The sequence below is a fragment of the Hetaerina americana genome, unplaced genomic scaffold (assembly GCF_022747635.1).
Source record: "Hetaerina americana unplaced genomic scaffold, ioHetAmer1.1.p SCAF_67, whole genome shotgun sequence".
Lineage (NCBI taxonomy): Eukaryota > Metazoa > Arthropoda > Insecta > Odonata > Calopterygidae > Hetaerina > Hetaerina americana.
Genome location: NW_027287283.1, coordinates 1044502 through 1061824, shown reverse-complemented (window position 1 = coordinate 1061824; position 17323 = coordinate 1044502). Strand labels below are relative to the sequence as shown.

The following is a 17323-nucleotide window of genomic DNA, read 5'->3' as shown; positions in this document are numbered from 1 at the left end:
CTGGTGAACTAACACCCCCTGCCAAGCGCCCTCGCGAAGGCTTTCAGGATATAATGTAGATGTAATTAAGAAATCATATTTTTGAAAGTCCTGAAGATAACCTAGTACTCATATAAAAAACTATAACCACAGTAATCAACCCAAAGGTCGGTTTAGTAGGTGATGTTAGAGTTCACCCAGTACTAAGCCCTATACGGCGTGTAAAATTCACACATCAGGGTATGGGGGCAAGTTTCTTTCCCTGTGCCGGTTATGGTTTCCCAGGAAGATCTGGTACCCGAAAAATCACATAGCTTAGTACTCATATATGGTGGCTTTTTATACTAACGTATATGCTGGCTTAGAATTATCTCCTTTTAATGCTAATATCAGCCAATCATCGCTTTATTATGCAAGAATGACCGCGTGAATGTTTCCACCGCATTCATTTCCATTTATTCCGTCGAAGCAGTGGCCCTGATTCCCTCTTTCCCCCTCCCACGCCCTCTCCACTTTCAGGACAACAAACCAAAGCAACCCAACCCCTAATCTCCCGCCACCCGACCCGAAAAACCATCCCAAAACCCCTTAAAAACGTCTTCACTTCCCAAAGTCTTTGACTTAACGACCCATAAATTTCGACGGGATGGACGCCTCCCCCCCGCTCCCTCGCAATCCACAGCCAGTGGCTAACCGGAGGGGCTCCTCACACCACGGCCAAAGAGGGAGAAAGCACATATGCACAGGTTTTTGTGTTGCAAGCATTTAAATGCTCGTCCCAATGCCCTTCCTCTTTCCTTTCTCCCCACTCCCTTTCTCTTTCTCTCCCCACTGCCTTTATCTTCCTCTCTCCCCACTCCCTTTCTCTTTCTCTCTCTCCCCACTCCCTTTCTCTTTTTATCTCCCCACTCCCATTCTCTCTTTCTCTCTCCCCACTCCCTCTTTCTTTCTCTCTCCCCACTCCCTCTTTCTTTCTCTCTCCCCACTCCCTCTTTCTTTCTCTCTCCCCACTCCCTTTCTCTTTCTCTCCCCACTCCCTTTCTCTCTCCCCACTCCTTCTCTTTCTCTTTTTCTCTCCCCACTCCCTTTCTCTCCGTTCCTGTCTTTCCTCCTCTTTCCCTTATTCGCTCTCTCTTTGGCTCTTCCTCTCTCTCTCAAATTTTCTCTGCCACTTTTCACTCCCTTCCGATTTTCATCTTCCTTTCACTCTCGTCATTCCTCTCTCCCTCTTTCGCTTTGAAATTCTTTTCGCTCTCCGACTCTTTTTATGTATCTCGCTCCCCTCTTTCCATATCTTTTTCCTGCATTCTTTTTCTCATTACTCGTCTTCCTCGCTTTGTTTTTTATCCAACTACCCTTCCAGTTTTTAACTTTTTTAATGTTCCATGCTTTTTTCTGTGCCTTTCTTTTCCTTTTTGATCTCTCACTCTTTCCCCGTCTTCCATTCCGCCTTAAATCTCCTCACCCTTTCCCCCTCTCTCATTCTTCATTTTTCGCTTCTTTTCTTCGTTGCTAACCCGTTTCCTTTTCTCACTCCCAGTCTCCGACTAACTGCCGCCCCTTTTGCGACGTCCCCTTCCTCCTTCCACTCGCCCCCCCTTCTCCACGCGCTTCCCTCCCGCAGCCCTGTCCTTATGCCTCACTCGAATCTATTCCACCCCCCCCCCACCAACCACCCCCTTCCTCTCCCCCAGCCCCCTTCTTGCACTCGCTTCGCCCACTCCTTTCCTCCCTTCCTTTCTCCACCCCCCCCCCCCAGCAACCACCCCCGTCCTCTCCCCCAGCCCCCTTCTTGCACTCGCTTCGCCCACTCCTTTCCTCCCTTCCTTTCTCCTCCCTCCCTCCACGAGTGCTGTGAATTCTCCCCGGCAAGATGCGGGTGTCCGACGACGGTTGAGCTATAAAAATCACACCTCGTCCACCAAAGCATTCGAACCTGCGACTAACCAAAGCAGATACCTTTGCTGTGGGACGATGGCATCATTAGCATTCCTCAAAGTTTATTACGTAGCCCTCGATGAGTTTATCTGACATAAGTATTATTAATTTATTAATTAACCCCCTGCCACACACCTTTTTGGTGGTTCGCACGGTATTGATGCAGATGAATCATATTGTATAATCTTGAAAGTAGTCACATTGGCTGAATTTTACCCTTGTGGTGTGGATAGTGACGTGTTCTCGAGCTCTAAAATGCTGCCGTGGGTATTATGCTCATGTTTCGTAAGATGACAAAGATTTGGGGAAAATGCGTCACCAATGCATGAAAATATTCCTATATCAATGCATCTTTCCGTCGCCCATCGTTTCAGTTTATTAGCTAACACTGTGAGCATTTAGAGTTTGATAAATGCCGCATCTCTTTGGCCATGTGAACACAGAACCTCAAGTTTTTTTAGGATGCCTAGATATTTAAAAGAATTCCTGTACAAGTCCAGTGATAGTAAACGAAAGGTAGTAAGTTTGAATACTATAAATAGGGATCGATTGCACCGATGGGCTGGCTCCCTGTCCTTCAGTTTACTTTATAAGATCCCAAGCCCAAGGTCTCTAAGTTAAATAGAGAGTGGATTTCGAATAGCACCTCTCTATTCACGTGTACTCTTATTTCAATTTTAGGTATTGAAATACCTCACTGAGTTGAGATATTAGGCCATTCACCTTTATCATTGTCGTGACTAGTCATCAACTCAAAAATTTGTTCAAAGCAGCTCTCTGCGCCTATTGATATATTAAAACATCAAGTGTTGTGTTTTTACTAATAGTAGTGACATTTAAGACGTAAACCTTTGGGTTGTAACTGAATTCTTCGGCACCAACCAAACCCCTGGTCATTAGTGTGCGATAGATAGCCTGGGGCTTGTGCCAACATGCCATCTCAAAAAATTCGTAACATCACGTCCATCAATAGTATTAATCTTCGTGGCGCATTTCTTGAAAACTTTTGATTCAACTTAAAATGCTAAAGCTGGAGCTAACGCCTATGGTTAGATAGTTCTTTCAGATGTGTGCTATCCCTAAGTAGCATTAGGGAAGGGCTAATAAGGTCTCGGCCGTTACAATATAAGTCTGCCGGTATTAGCGATTAGTAATCTACCAAATGCAAAGAGGCGTAAGGGTACCACGTCAATCATCTCTATACTCCAAATGCCAGGTTTTCCATGGGAGCAGACTCTTGAGTTAGAAACTGGCACTTGCCGAGATTATCAATCCTATCGCAGCTGCCTTGTTATTTTATCATATGATTTTTCCATGTAAATTCCGAGATTGCATTGTCATTGGTCATTAACTGGACTAATGCCAATTGCAAATATGAACAACATAAAATGTTGACAATAACATTCCCGGCGATTAATTTTCATCCCAAATTTCAGATCCAATGCCAACTGAGATGCGCCCCGAAGATGCGACCTGGGGTGGGCGTGGGTGGATAGGCGCCACATTTGATTGAAACCAGTACTCCGTGAGCCGGAAAGAGATTCGAAGTTTGAATTTTTATAAAGACGAGGAAAGAGTCTCCCTTGGCCGTGATGACCGCGGCAGTCGGGACTGTGCGCATGCCTTCCCCCATCCACTTTCTCCTCGCTTTTCAAGCCATCCCCTTTCTACTCATTCGCGGGCTGCAATTGCCACCCCTCTTTTCATCCCCTACTCTTGCCCTCGTCCCTCCTTGGATGGCCCCTCCCAAGAAAGCGTGCTGTCTCAATTCTACCCTCCCCCCTCCCAACTCCTCTCCCCGCATTCTTGGCTCGGCGTGGAAAGCTCCCGAAAACCCTCATTCCCTCGCCCCACTCCCTCCTCTCTACTGCCGCTTCGATGGATTTACGATATAACGCAGGGCCGGGTCGTTTTTGAGCGATTGCCGGGGCGAGCGAGGCCTCCTCCTCCTCCGACTGCCCTCTTCCCGGGTTTCCATTCGCTACCGTAAATTTCGTTCGGAGGATTATACGATGGTTTTCCCGGAATGCTAAATGTTTCCTTGTCGCCCGTCCGGTCCATCACTCTCACCGTAAAACCTCTCTCTCGTAAAAACTCTCACCTCGCCGTCATTAGTCATCTCTTCCGGCCTGACTGAAGTCGACAGCCGAGTCCAGTTAGACGACACTCGGTCTTTCGGCATTATAACTATTTGTTTTTTGCCAATTAGCTCCACGCGGGGAATTATTAGGTGCTTCAAAAAGAAATGGCGGCGTTTGAAAGGCCTGCCTATCGAAAGGGTTGGAGTTCATTCCTTTCTCATTAAGCGCGAATTGGACGAAGCAAGAATGTGTATATAGATCCATCATTTCGAGAGTTCATTTTTCAAATTCAATCTTTAAAGTCTTCCGATCCATCGGTGTGTCGGAGGGGGGGATCTTAATTATCCCTTTAGTGGAGGGAGTGAGCCCCGTAACCCTTTTCCTTTTAATTTCTCAATTTGGTTTGCATTATTCGCGATTGGAGGAGACGCTGCGGAAAATTTGATAAAGATTTGTCAAAGGGTGATTCACTTGCGAGAATTATTTTAAACGAGAAACGGGGAGAGTGATCTGAAAGACGCGACCGGGAGTGAGTCATGAATCTCCCGAGCACACTTTTAGTGCCCGAGGCAGCGTCTGTCGGCAGCGTCGCTGTCCATTTAGTTTATGGAAGTCGGGCGATGACAGGATATCATTTAGATGCATACATTTACTCTCTCCACTCGTACATCCATCTTTCTAGTAAGCAACCTTTCCATCTAGTTAATACAATTTTTACTCTTCCTATTCTTTCTCCAACTTCCTTCTCGTATTTCCAACTACTTTCCACCGTATTTTCGAGCTTTTCTTAGTCTCTCTACCCACTTGTTTTTAATATTTCGTCGAATTTTCTGACCGAGGAAAGCCGTCCTCACTATTTTTTACCGACCCCATATCCATCGGTATGAATCCTTTCCTTCACATTCATGGCTAAATGGAAGAAAGGACCATTAGGTCTCAATTTCGCCCAATTAAAGACCTCTATCCATCCATCTCCGGCTCGATACATGCAGCTATCCAAAAATCGAAGCGGGCGTCTCCGGGGTCGCATGCTGGCGAAGGAAAATGCCGCAACCATTCGACATATTCCGAGAAAAGCGAAGTCGCAGCGCCGAAGGGAAAAGTTGCTTCGTCTGCAGCGGCACTCATTTTTACGGCCACTCATTCCCGAGCTCGGGGGAGTCCGGCCGCGCCGTGCTCTCGGCACGAGGGTGCGGGGTCAAGGGAGAGGGCGCGCGTGCATTTCGCCGGTTTTGAGGGCAACGGAGAAGGGTCGTCTGCTCTTCGGGGAGCGTCTGGAGTGGAGGGGGGGCACGTACCGGCTGGGCGGGAGGGCAAGAGGGGGGGTGTGACAGTCGGATGGTGGCAGTGACCTAGGAGAGCGAGGACTTCGTTGTTAATTTCGCCGCCTCATATTCCCTCCATCCTTTCTCCCGTCTCCATGGTGTCGTCCGTGAGAAATCTTGACTCTAAATCCCGCGCATTTCACAGATTTCGTTTAACTCGTCGGAACCCACGACGCGTTTCTACTTTCAAAATTCCATTCCATGATTTTTGTTTCAAATAACTTCATTTTTTTCAACTTCAGTGAACCTTCCTAAAATTATTTGATAATAGATGTGCCCCACATCTTCCAATACTCAAGAGTGATATTATATCGTAAGATGCTGTAATTTGGATTACCTTTGGAATTGTGAAACAAAGAAATTTAACTGAGAAATTCCAAAGAAACTGCGGGAGATGCTGCAATACTAACTTTTAACGGATTCATCCGCTAATGTGCATTTCAATGCAATAATTTCAGAGTGTAAAAATCATTCGCCCTGACCGGGAGTCTCCTCGCCCTCAATATCCGGTCGAGTGCTTTAGCCACTTAAGCTACCGAGGCTTCCTCTTAAACTCCGAAATTTTGGGGCTTTTAAAGGAACAAGATGTTGTGACTAAACACCGCGCAACATACAATGTCACAGGCATTCGTAGTCGTGCGCGACGCGCCACAGTCCACGAGGCTAAAGCCAACTTTTAAACATTTTGGTTGTTTATACACCTTGGCAAATTCCAAAGAAACTGTGTAGAGAAAGTTGATGAAATGTTAAATTAAATTTGAAATTTTGTAGTGTAAAGGAAGTATTTCAATTGCGTGCACGAGAAGACCAAGAAAATAGATGAGCAGATTACAGAGAGCGAGTGGTAGGATACCGCATATCATCCATCATATGCAGTGCATTCCGGGACTATGTGCCTTGTTGACCATAACTCGAATCGAAATACCGAATTTCAGATTCGTAGTTACCCAGATGAATACGCATACCCTTCTCATCGAGTTTAAGTTGTAACTTGAATAAGGAGGTCTTACTTTGGCCACAATTTTATTAATGCGCTCCGTGACTGCCATGAACTAAGCCTAAGAACATGTGCCACTCCATCAAATACCTGCCAATTGCAGGAATTACGCCCAAGTGCATTTACAAACACATTATTTATGATGACGAATTATTTAACAGCGACGGCTAATATTTCCGGTTGCCTCAGAGTAGTTGATCAAATCTTTGGAAGATCACGCCATTAGAGACTTTACATTTTCGCAGTAAATTTATTTCGGGACAACCGGTTTCGACGCATCGACAACACTGTCATCATGTTGATGGCAGCTTCATGAAGCCACTTGTCTGTCCGATGGGAACTGACAATTATGCAGTACATTTACTGTGACAATGCGCACAATTTACTTATTCAGGGATCTTGAATGTTTTCAATGTTGAACATGATACCATTGTACTAATCTTGTCTAAGATTCTGAGACATTCTCGTTCAGTCTTCTTATTAAAATAATGAAAAACAATGGTGTGGGTAATTTCAGAAAATAAATAGAAAGTACTAAAACTGTCCACGCTCACCCATTAAGTTCCCGAAACTCGAAATGTTATCTGTCGTTGGTTAGGCCTCATTTAGAATATGCTCCAAGTATATAGGATCCTCAGGAAGTTGGATTAATTGCCGAATTGGATCGCGTGCAGCGCCGGGGAGTCAGATTTGTGAAACGTTGTTGTGATAAACTTAGAAGCGTATCAAAAATATTAGAGGAGCTAGGCTGATAATCACTCAAGGAGCCAAGGTTACATTAGAGATTGAAGCTCTTTCATAAATTGGAAGGATATCTCATTTTAGCAGTGACGTTGAAAATGCATTATTACTCCCATCGTGCCACGGCATGAGAGGTCTTGTAAATAAAATTAGAGAGATTAAATGAAGAACAGATAGATTTAAGTTGTTATTTTACCCACGAACGATAAGTGATCATAAACCATTGTCCGACCGCGGTAGGGTCCTGTTCGGGTTAAATTAGTCTGGTGTGTGTTCACTCCCTGCCACACACCCTAACGATGGCTTGCAGGGTACTGAAATAAATAAATGAACTCAATAGACTGAGCAGGAGGCAATGCTGTGTGACCCTACCGATGATGTAACGCCATTCCTCATTCCCGCCTTGTAAAATGATGGGGCTGTACACGTCTGGATAGTGTCCCGCATGTTCGCCGATGAGGTCATTGAATCGGAACCCCTGGGGATGAGCCACCGCCAGACCATTGGCCATTTTCAAAAGCATTCGTGCCGAGACGCAGGACGGCCATGACATCCATCTCCCCGCGCGACGCGAACACTTCTTCTTCCCACCCTCTCGAGGCGTTAGTTCTACGCGATATAATCGCTCGCACGCCGACAAATCCTCACGCACGCGCCTGCGCGGCGGTTGATAGACTCCGGTCCTCCCACTTACTCGGAACGAATCGACGAAATCGCTCAAAAAATCTCGTACAATTTAGAGACGAATCATTCAACACACAACCATTCAGCGACGATCGATTACTTAACCGACTGGCGTCGATGTATGTAGAATTTCAACACGGAACGTCGCAAGCGGAAAACCGCCCGCGATTTCATCCGTCATGCACGCCAGGGCGATTCCCTCGCCGTGAGATATTTAAATACTCGATTAGTAATTGACGCCCCTCTATCTAAGGATGGCTTCGAGTGGCCGAAGCAGCTGCTGTGTGGGACGAGCGAGGAGACCCGATTTTGCATGGTTCTGCAATTGAAAAGAAGTGTTGACCGGGGAGATGTTCAAATAAGCACCCTTGTATCATTGAATATTTCCCTCATCGGATTATCAAAATGGCAGCAACAAGATTTCAATCCCCGCCTGCAGCCGCTTCCGCATATTCCAGTCGAGTGCGAAATTATTCCCTACGTTTCCACGACTTCTAGCCGGGGAAAGATTCATATTTCTTCGCCGAATTTGCATGAGGTAAGTTGTTTGCAGACAGCAGTTTCACCCTCAGTCTTACGCGCGTCCTCAAGTCAAAGTTATTCTGATTTTTTTCGCATCGAACCTGTCTCGTAATCCGATGGCTATTGAGTCATGGATACATTAATTTGGCTCATACACACAGTTACCAACCCGAATGTCAGGATGATGGGTGATGATAATGTTCATTTCGTATACTCAAAGCCCGACGGCGCGTGGAATTCACACATCAGGCTAGGGGAGCCAAGATCTTTCCCTGAGCCGCCTATGATTTCCCAGGAAGTTATGGTACCCGAAAAATCGGACAGCTCGGATGAAGCGGAGGGCGCAGAGAGAGGCTTACCTGGGAATCGAACCCGGACCCTCCGGTCAGTGGTCCGACGCTCCACCCAGTAACTACCACGTCCCCTATTTCTTGCTCGTAATATCCCTAAAAATGGCGACTAAATATCGATGCTAGTTTGTTTTATAGAATTTTTTGAGGTTGTTCCCAATGTGTTTGTGTGTATGCAATGATTATTTGAGAATGTTTGAGCATCAGCCTAAGAACGCAAGACGGACAGAACCGATTTCTTCTTGGTGCTGCTTCACGTTAAAGCCAACGACTTGCCCAAGGATACATTAATCTAAATCGGCCGTTTTCTCTCTGATGTGGATGGCTGTCTAGATCCTACCTGTGGGCAGACATACAGCTTATGTTTACGCGAAAAATATCTGCTGGCAAAAGCAAAAAAGATACTGAGAAAAAAATCCCATATTCGATAGATATTTTATTACCCTGCAAGCCACCGCCGGGGTGTGTGGCAGGGGGAGAATACACACCAGAATAATATTAACCCGAATATGACCCTACCGTGGTCAATGTTCTTATGATCCCTTATCGTTCGTGGAAAAAATTAAATCTTGACTCTATCTCTCTGATTTTACTGACATGATCTCTCCTACCGTAGTGCCATGGGAGTAATAATACATTTTCAACATCACTGCTAAAATGAGATATCCTTCCAATTTATGAAAGAGCTTCAATCTCTAATGTAACCTTGGCTCCTTGAGTGATTCCCAGCCTAGCTCCTCTAATATTTTGGATACGCTTCTAAGTTTATCATAACAACGTTTCACAAATCTGACTCCTCGGCGCTGCACGCGGTCCAATTCGGCAATTCATCCAACTTCCTCTGGATCCCATGTAGTACTTGGAGCATATTCTAAATGAGGCCTAACCAGCGACAGATAACATTGCTCATTGATCTTTTCATCACATTAAGCCAGTACTCTTCTAATAAATCCTAATTTTTTGCTAGCTTGTCCACATTTGCCCCCGTATGTTTCAACCAGGAGAGGTCTTGAGTGAGGGTAACGCCTGAGTATTGAGCCAGCACATTACATTTCGCTGTTTCCGATGCATTACGCGTTCCGGAAGGAATTGCTCCCTCTCCTAAAATTCATCACTACGCACTTTTTTTAAGCTTAATTCTAATTGCCAACTGACGCCAATATTTCCGTTGTGTGTCTATTCTTCTATCACGCATTTCACATTTAGCGCAAAATAGTTACTAATTAGAATTTTTAAGTGAGCATAATCATTAAAATTATTACAAAATCTGTAAATTTAATTTTCCACTTACTATGTCCACATTAAACGATTAACCCAAAGAAAAATTCTCCAATCCCTGAGATTCAAAATTCGTCCTGGGGCTTCGGAGGCGTTACACTTTCGAAATTGCGGGACCCACAACAGAAATAAGTAATTAATGCATGCATGGAAATTCAAAGTTGTCCTGGAAAATCCGTCGGCAAGGTGTTTGGAGCGATGCTGCGGAAAGGACGATGCCAATAATTGGTTCAGAACAGAATCGCTGCAGGGTGAATATCCTCGATTTAAATGAAGGTGAACTCTCATTTGGGCTTAGATCCTTGTGTGAATGGGAACAAATTATTTCGGAATACAACGCACGACCTTGCTTTTTCTTGGGAATCGAAATTCGAAGGAAGGATGGGGAAGGCGCCAAATCTGACCAATTCTGTTCGGGGGCAGAGAACGAAGCACCCGGATGGGGGATGCCGACTCCCGGGGCCATCAGGACTCACCTGTCGCGTATCTCCCAGCTGAATATCCCCGGGTTCTCCCTCTTGTACCCCTCGATCCTCCTCTCCACCTCGGGGGTGGCCACCCTCGGCTTGCTCCCTCCGATGACCCCGGGTCGGATAGAACCCGTCTCCTGATAGCGGTTCAGGATCTTGGACACGCAGCCGTGGGAGACGCGGAGCTGGCGGGAGATGACGCAGGGCCGGACGCCGGCAGCCGCCATCTCGACGATCTTGAGCCGTATGTGGTTCGGCAGGGGCCGCCCGTTGATGAACACCCCGCCCAACTGGTTGACGCGGCCCTGGCCTGGAAAAGGGATTGATGATGAGCACCCTGGGTTCAGTTCCACGTGCTCCATGGCCAATGTGTGGCCGAACGGACCACACCTTAACCGGCACCAAAACAATCCTATGAGGGCAATTTGTTAATTAGAGGATCTATGTCATCAAAACTATTCACTAGTTCCTATTTCAGTGAGTAAAATACGGTTTTAGGTATCTTATAACCCTGCAAGCCACCGCTTAGGTGTGTGGCAGGGGGTGAATGCACACCAATCGAAGGTTTGCCGGACAGGTGAAGGTATCATTCACCTGGTATTAAGCACCTCAGACAAAATGAAAAATTCAGTGAAATTCCTCCATTTGTAGCAAAAGTGCCAGTTCCTTTTCTTGTGCTGTTTGTAGTCTATGAGGAATTTCTGCAATCAAAATATGGATTTTTCGGGGTCAGTTAAGGTGATCCACCCGGATATGTACCCGGGACCGTTTATCCTGAATTCCACCGCTCTGTTCACTATGTTTACCCAGGGAGAGTACTCCTTGACTTCACAGCTTCTGTGAATGAATAATTCATCGCTCGTTTTGGAAAACCACAATTAATGACCGGCGTATAAAAGACTACTTTGATGTGTAATTTCAAAGGCACGCTCTCAATATGCGCATTAAAGTCCCGTCTTTGAAATTACTTTTGTCAAGATTGGCAACTCAGTTTTGAATCCCGGTACATAGAGCTAACTGGTCGATTAATTGTGCAGTTGCCATAAAAGGTACTTGTTTGCAAGCTCGATGAGTAAGGTGAGGGAATCTCATCTTGGACCACGACAATTTCTTTTACCAAAAAAAAATGTTCCCTGATTATAAAACAGCACATTCGCCGTGCTCCAATGCGTCCGATGCTGGACACATATGGAGCCACGAAATAGCGAGTGTCGGGGGAGTTGACGAACCTTGCTTCTTGCCAATCATGCTGCGAATTGAATGACGTTGGCTCAGCAACAAGGGAGAGATTTAACTGCTCATGCATTTTCCACGTTCAGTCCGGGAAAGAGTGAACTGGACGTGGAAAAACTCTAAAAAAACATGACTCACCTACATCTGCATAATAACCTGCAAGCCGCATCGGCGGTGTAAGGCAGGGGTTGTTGGGACACCAGCCATAAAAAGGGAGGGAAGAAAAGAAAATTATACCGGACTGCGTGAACAAGGAAGAGATTTACTTAGGAGGGGAATATTAATATTTGGAATGATAGAAGCATTCAGTTCAATCGAAGTGTCCATTTTACTCTACGATATATGACAACAATTTATGCAAACCGGAGGAAAATAAGTTAACCGTACACTAGCATCTATAATATCCCAACAACATTTTTTCCTTCATGAAATTTTCATAAGTACGGTTTAAAACATCCGCAATTACTCCGAGAATAAACTGTGTTTCACATCTGCCACGTGCCTTTGTGGCTGCTCGATGGATATCATATTGATGGTAATGATAATTGGCTCGTGGAATTCCGACGACCCCAATCACGTATCTTACATCCAATTCAGCCAAACGAGCAGCAAGGACGAAAACTAACATCCATACCACATCCATATGGAGGAAAACTAACATCCATACCACATCCATATGGAGGAAAAACTATCGTGGCTGGATTCTATAACGCAAGCTATTCATTGTGATTGGCTGGGGAGATGATGACCTAAGCCTCACTAAGACTGGCATTGTTGATTATCATCAAGAATAATGACTAGGTTAGAGAACGCTACTTAGAGCGACACTGTGGGAAACCAAGTGCCACTCTCGGATCGCCTTCATCCATTCCCTTTACCCTGGCATTTAGTATTATAATTAATATACATAGTGGCATATCCTAACGTCTTTTATCATGACATGTGTTATTTACTAAGAACATTTAATAAAAAAATGCATCTTTTTTCATGAACGGAATGCGACCGTCTGAACGAAACCGAAAAATACACGTTGGGAAGGCGTAAAAATCATTGGGAGACTTCCCTCGTCGTTCATTCGAAATTTCGGATTTTTTTCAAAAATAAACACGATTCCGTACGTAAGAATCTCCAAAGTCACGTGATTTCAAGTTCCATGGTGGGCGCCGTCCATTTTGTTCAGTTATCTAGGAAACTTCTTTGGCGGCACATTCATTTAAAAAAATGTCCTTGTCATAAAAAAATTATTTGCAATTACTTTAATGTCGCATTGAAGAGGTCGAATTCTGCATCAACCATTGAAGGAAGTAGGCTTCAAAGCGTTCTCGCCAGTGGTCGCGGGTTCGGTTCCCGGCTAGGTGGGTTTTCCTCCACTTAAGGGCATGTAGTTGTCTTCAATGTTGTGCTTAGGGGTTAGGCGGAAGAAGGGTGTCGATAATCTCAATCCGACCCCAATAAAAAAACGTTAAATAAACAACTTTTCATCCATAGCCTGTGCTACTAGCGATCACGTGTGAACTTACCAGCATCGAATTCATATTTACGAGTAAAAACACTCGCACTCTTCTACGACAATGCGAATCCAAGGATTTTTTTTTCGACTTTCATTAAATTCAAAATTGGGACGCTTTTCAAAGTTGCCAGAGTTTTCCACGGTATTAATTATACAAAGGTCCGTATCTCGACTGAGCACGATCGATGCATCCTTCTTCCTCGTCGCCTCTAACCGTAGCTTCACTTGAGCACATTTGCTGTCTTTCCATTGATATGACTGCAAACAAATTCCCATTGTGGAATTGTGACAGGCTTTAAACAACACACTTTTTAACATTCCATTTGCTTTATTACAGCACCTCCCTCTGGCTGTTTGTAAGGTGTAACCGGCAGAGGTGTCGTCATGAAAACCGAGGCATATTTAAAAGTGAGTCATTTACGGCGTGCTATTTTCCCCGATTAAGTTTATAATTTACATTTCGATCGATAGGCACAAGTAATTCATCACTTGAATCCGACGAGGAAATATAGTCTGATATTCACACGCTCGAATCTAGTCAGGTAATTGGTGAGCCACGGCGAGGCAGGCATGGAAATGGAAAATGGAGGTTGTGCACATTTTTAAGATAAGTACCTTCTCCAAAAAATTTAAAAAGTAAACTCCAATATCCTTAGCGTTCGATGGTAAAATAATGTACATAACTTTTGCCATGCAGAAGTAGTCATAGTACAGAAACGCTTGGGTGGTCTGACTTGGAAATTTTCCATCTGAATATTTTCGTTGCGAATATCACGGCCAAGTTTGATAGCCATCTTCCTTTCCTCTCTCTTCTGAACTCCTTAGTCAAACTGAGATACTCCCGAGGGATGGATTATTATGCTTTCGACCGACGGCTGGTACTTATCCGCATTATACAAGAAAGCGAATGAATATTCGAAACTTGAGTGGTTATCATAATAAAGCCCCTGCCATTCCATTCACGACGTCGCGCGGGGAATAATCGCGGCATTGATTGCGTTTCTTGTGTGCATATGCTTATCCGAAATCTTGATTGATATTCTTGGGAGAGAAATTGTAATGTAATGAATTCATTCACTTTCCCCCTTTTCCTAATCGCCAATCGCGGCGAGCTATTTTCTTTAGGCAATGTGCCAAACTTTCGCGTTTGCTCCTCGCCCGTTTCATCACTCTCCATGCGTGAGAAACATCGCGTGAACGACACACTTCGAAGCTCTGCTGTTCATTATTTTTCACGATAACGTATTTCATAAAGTTATTCAACGCATTGTATCTAATCCCATTTCACTCGCTGAATTATAGGAATGTGCCCGGAAACACGTTTCGCGGTCATATTATTAAGCCAGGCCTCTTTTTTTCAAAGACACTATTGTATACAAGTAGAACAAAGGCGTGAAATTTTAAGAATGAGCTATGGAAACGGTATCAAAAGTGAATAAATAAAAACAAAGTGTATTAATCCCTGTTGACATTTACATAAGTTCACCATATTCAACGAGACAAAGGGGCAGCATGCCATTATATGCTACGGTTTTGCTAAGTTTGCTAGTTTAGCAACTCGGCAAATTGTTATATAATAAATTAAATATGTTACTACATATTACACACTATACTAACCGCGTTACTACATGCCCACCGAAACGGTAGAGAAAACTATGCAAAAACCACGAAGGTCTACTGTTATTACACTACTCTGTTACATCGCACAAAAGCATTTTCAGTTGAATATCTGAATGGTAATTCTTGTTTCATAAAGGCATTTGATTCAATTCGTGTGTACCGCTTCAATATTTATGTAAACATGTCGCAAAATACATAAACCAGCAAGGTGCTATTGTAGAATTATTTGTACGTAGCAGGTGGGGACTTAAAAGAATCCTCATTGCGCACAATGATCGAAAAAAATATGCTGATATTCTAATCAACATATCGTATGTTATATAAACGCATAATTCAACGACATATGAATGTATCGAACCAGAAATATGCAAGTTATTATTACTACTATTCAAAACGTTTTCGGTTGGTTAAGGATGGACACAGGATAATAACGAGTACTTCACTGAAGCATTTGCTGTATGGATATATGTACAAATAGCATATGATGTGTGTTAAAACATAAACGGGTAAAATGAAAATTTATGTGTGAATGTGTATATGTATGTGTGTGTATGTATATGTGTGTATATATGTGTGTGTATATATGTGTGTGTGTGTATATATATATATATATATATATATATATATATATATATATATATATACATATATACATTCAAACACGAAATCCCGCCAAACGGCGAATAAATACTCATATATACAGAAACATATATAAGGAAAAGGGATAGGAACACGTATAAAGGACGAACACAATATATATATATATATATATATATATATATATATATATATATATATATATATATATATATATATATATTCAGAATCTGAAGTCGACGGCCGAGCCGTCGAAACGTCAAACATCATATTGTGAGTGTACTTTCTTTGTGTCTCTATAGTCTAAAAATCTACATCTGTATTTTTATATATTTGTACGTCGCCGAAGAGCATTCCGTTTCAAAGATATATATATATATATATATATATATATATATATATATATATATATATATATATATATATATACACACACATATATGTAAATATATATATATATATATATATATATATATATATATATATATATATATATATATACCCATAAACACATAAATCAACCCGAAGGTCAGTTTGGTAGGTGATGGTAGAGTTCACCCAGTACTAAGCCCTATACGGCGTGTGAAATTCAAACATCAGGGAAGGGGAGCCAGTTCCTTTCCCTGTGCCGGTTATGGTTTCCCAGGAAGATCTGGTACCCGAAAAATCCATAGCTTGGGTGGAGCTGCAGGTCCCCGGGGGCCTTGCCCGCGAATCGAACCCGGGACCCTCCGGTCCTAAGTCCAACGCTCTACCCCCTGGACTACTACGACCCTCATGTGTATGTGTGTGCGTATATATTACATGTACATACATACTTATACATAATTAAATGTATGCAAACCATAAACACGGTTATCAACCCGAAGGGGCGTAGATAATACCACCTGTAGTGGAGTTCACTCAATTTTCGCACTAATCCCAAAATACGCACACATGCAATGAAATTGAAGCTCATACGCCACACATTAAGCACCATCAAATTGACACTGCAGTCCTCATTGTGGCGGCCAAAGGCAGATCAACCAACTCCCTTAATCATGATGGCGGAGTATGAAGGCGGATGCTCTCGGCTCGCCCTCTACCTTCCCCGATCTGCCGCCGCACTCCATTAATTCCCATTAACTTCATTCGCTCCCCGCACGGGTCGCCTTTGGACGAAAACGTGCGAGGGGCGACCAGCCTCAGGAAGCTCCGCCACTGCGCCCATTTCTTCCGGTGTCCACCTGCTCGTGAGGACAAGAGGGGAGGTCCGCTGGATGACGTGCAAATCCAATGTTTGATCGAGGAGGAAATGACCTGTCACGGTCCGACAACTCTCTGTGAGTACAATGAAAACTGTGAAGGCGGCGCAGAAAGTGACCATTGTCCTCAAGTATCCGCGAGTCCCTTCTGACATTCTCGGTTAATATTTTTTTTTTCAAACTTTCGGCCGCCACTCGATCTGATGTCCTGTCAATATCTCGATTTGGCTAATGGAGTGGCAGGGTGCCCTAGAGCTAAAACAGTTACCAGAGTACAGTTATTTGTGGTTAATTCGATTGAAGTTCAGAAAACAGCGAAAGGCCTGAAATTAGAATTGAATTGTCGAAACAGCACCATTGCCGGAAAGCGCCACATCTACTTTTCCGAAAAAAAAACTTTTATTTAATCTAATACATGCAGGCCATGGTTCCAAATCCCAAGTGAAATTACTGTATTACTGCAGTTTCCGACACTATTTTTGAGATGCAATAAGAGGTGAAAATTTTGGATTTGCTTTATTATCTAATAATGTTCGCAAATTGTACGAGGAGAAAGGCGTTGTTGCCCTCGTACTTTTAAATTATTTTTTTATACGATCACGACTAGTATTTACTGTTTGACAAGTAGTTCTGGATTATTAGTGAATTTAATTCATCGTACTCAGGCTAAAAGAGGTGTAAGATCATGATCACCGAATGATTAAATTGCGTATATTTTAACGGCGAAAATAATATGCCTAAATACTGTTCACAT

General features: G+C 43.5%; 1 protein-coding gene across 1 annotated transcript in view; it reads right to left on the bottom strand.

Annotated features, from left to right (window-relative positions):
- Window positions 1–17323, bottom strand: part of LOC139696076 (protein gooseberry-like) — a 166125-nt gene that overhangs the window by 114859 nt on the left and 33943 nt on the right. Inside the window, exon 2 of the mRNA XM_071594700.1 lies at window positions 10372–10675. Coding sequence (XP_071450801.1) covers window positions 10372–10675 — 304 coding nt within the window. The remainder of the gene's footprint in view (window positions 1–10371; window positions 10676–17323) is intronic.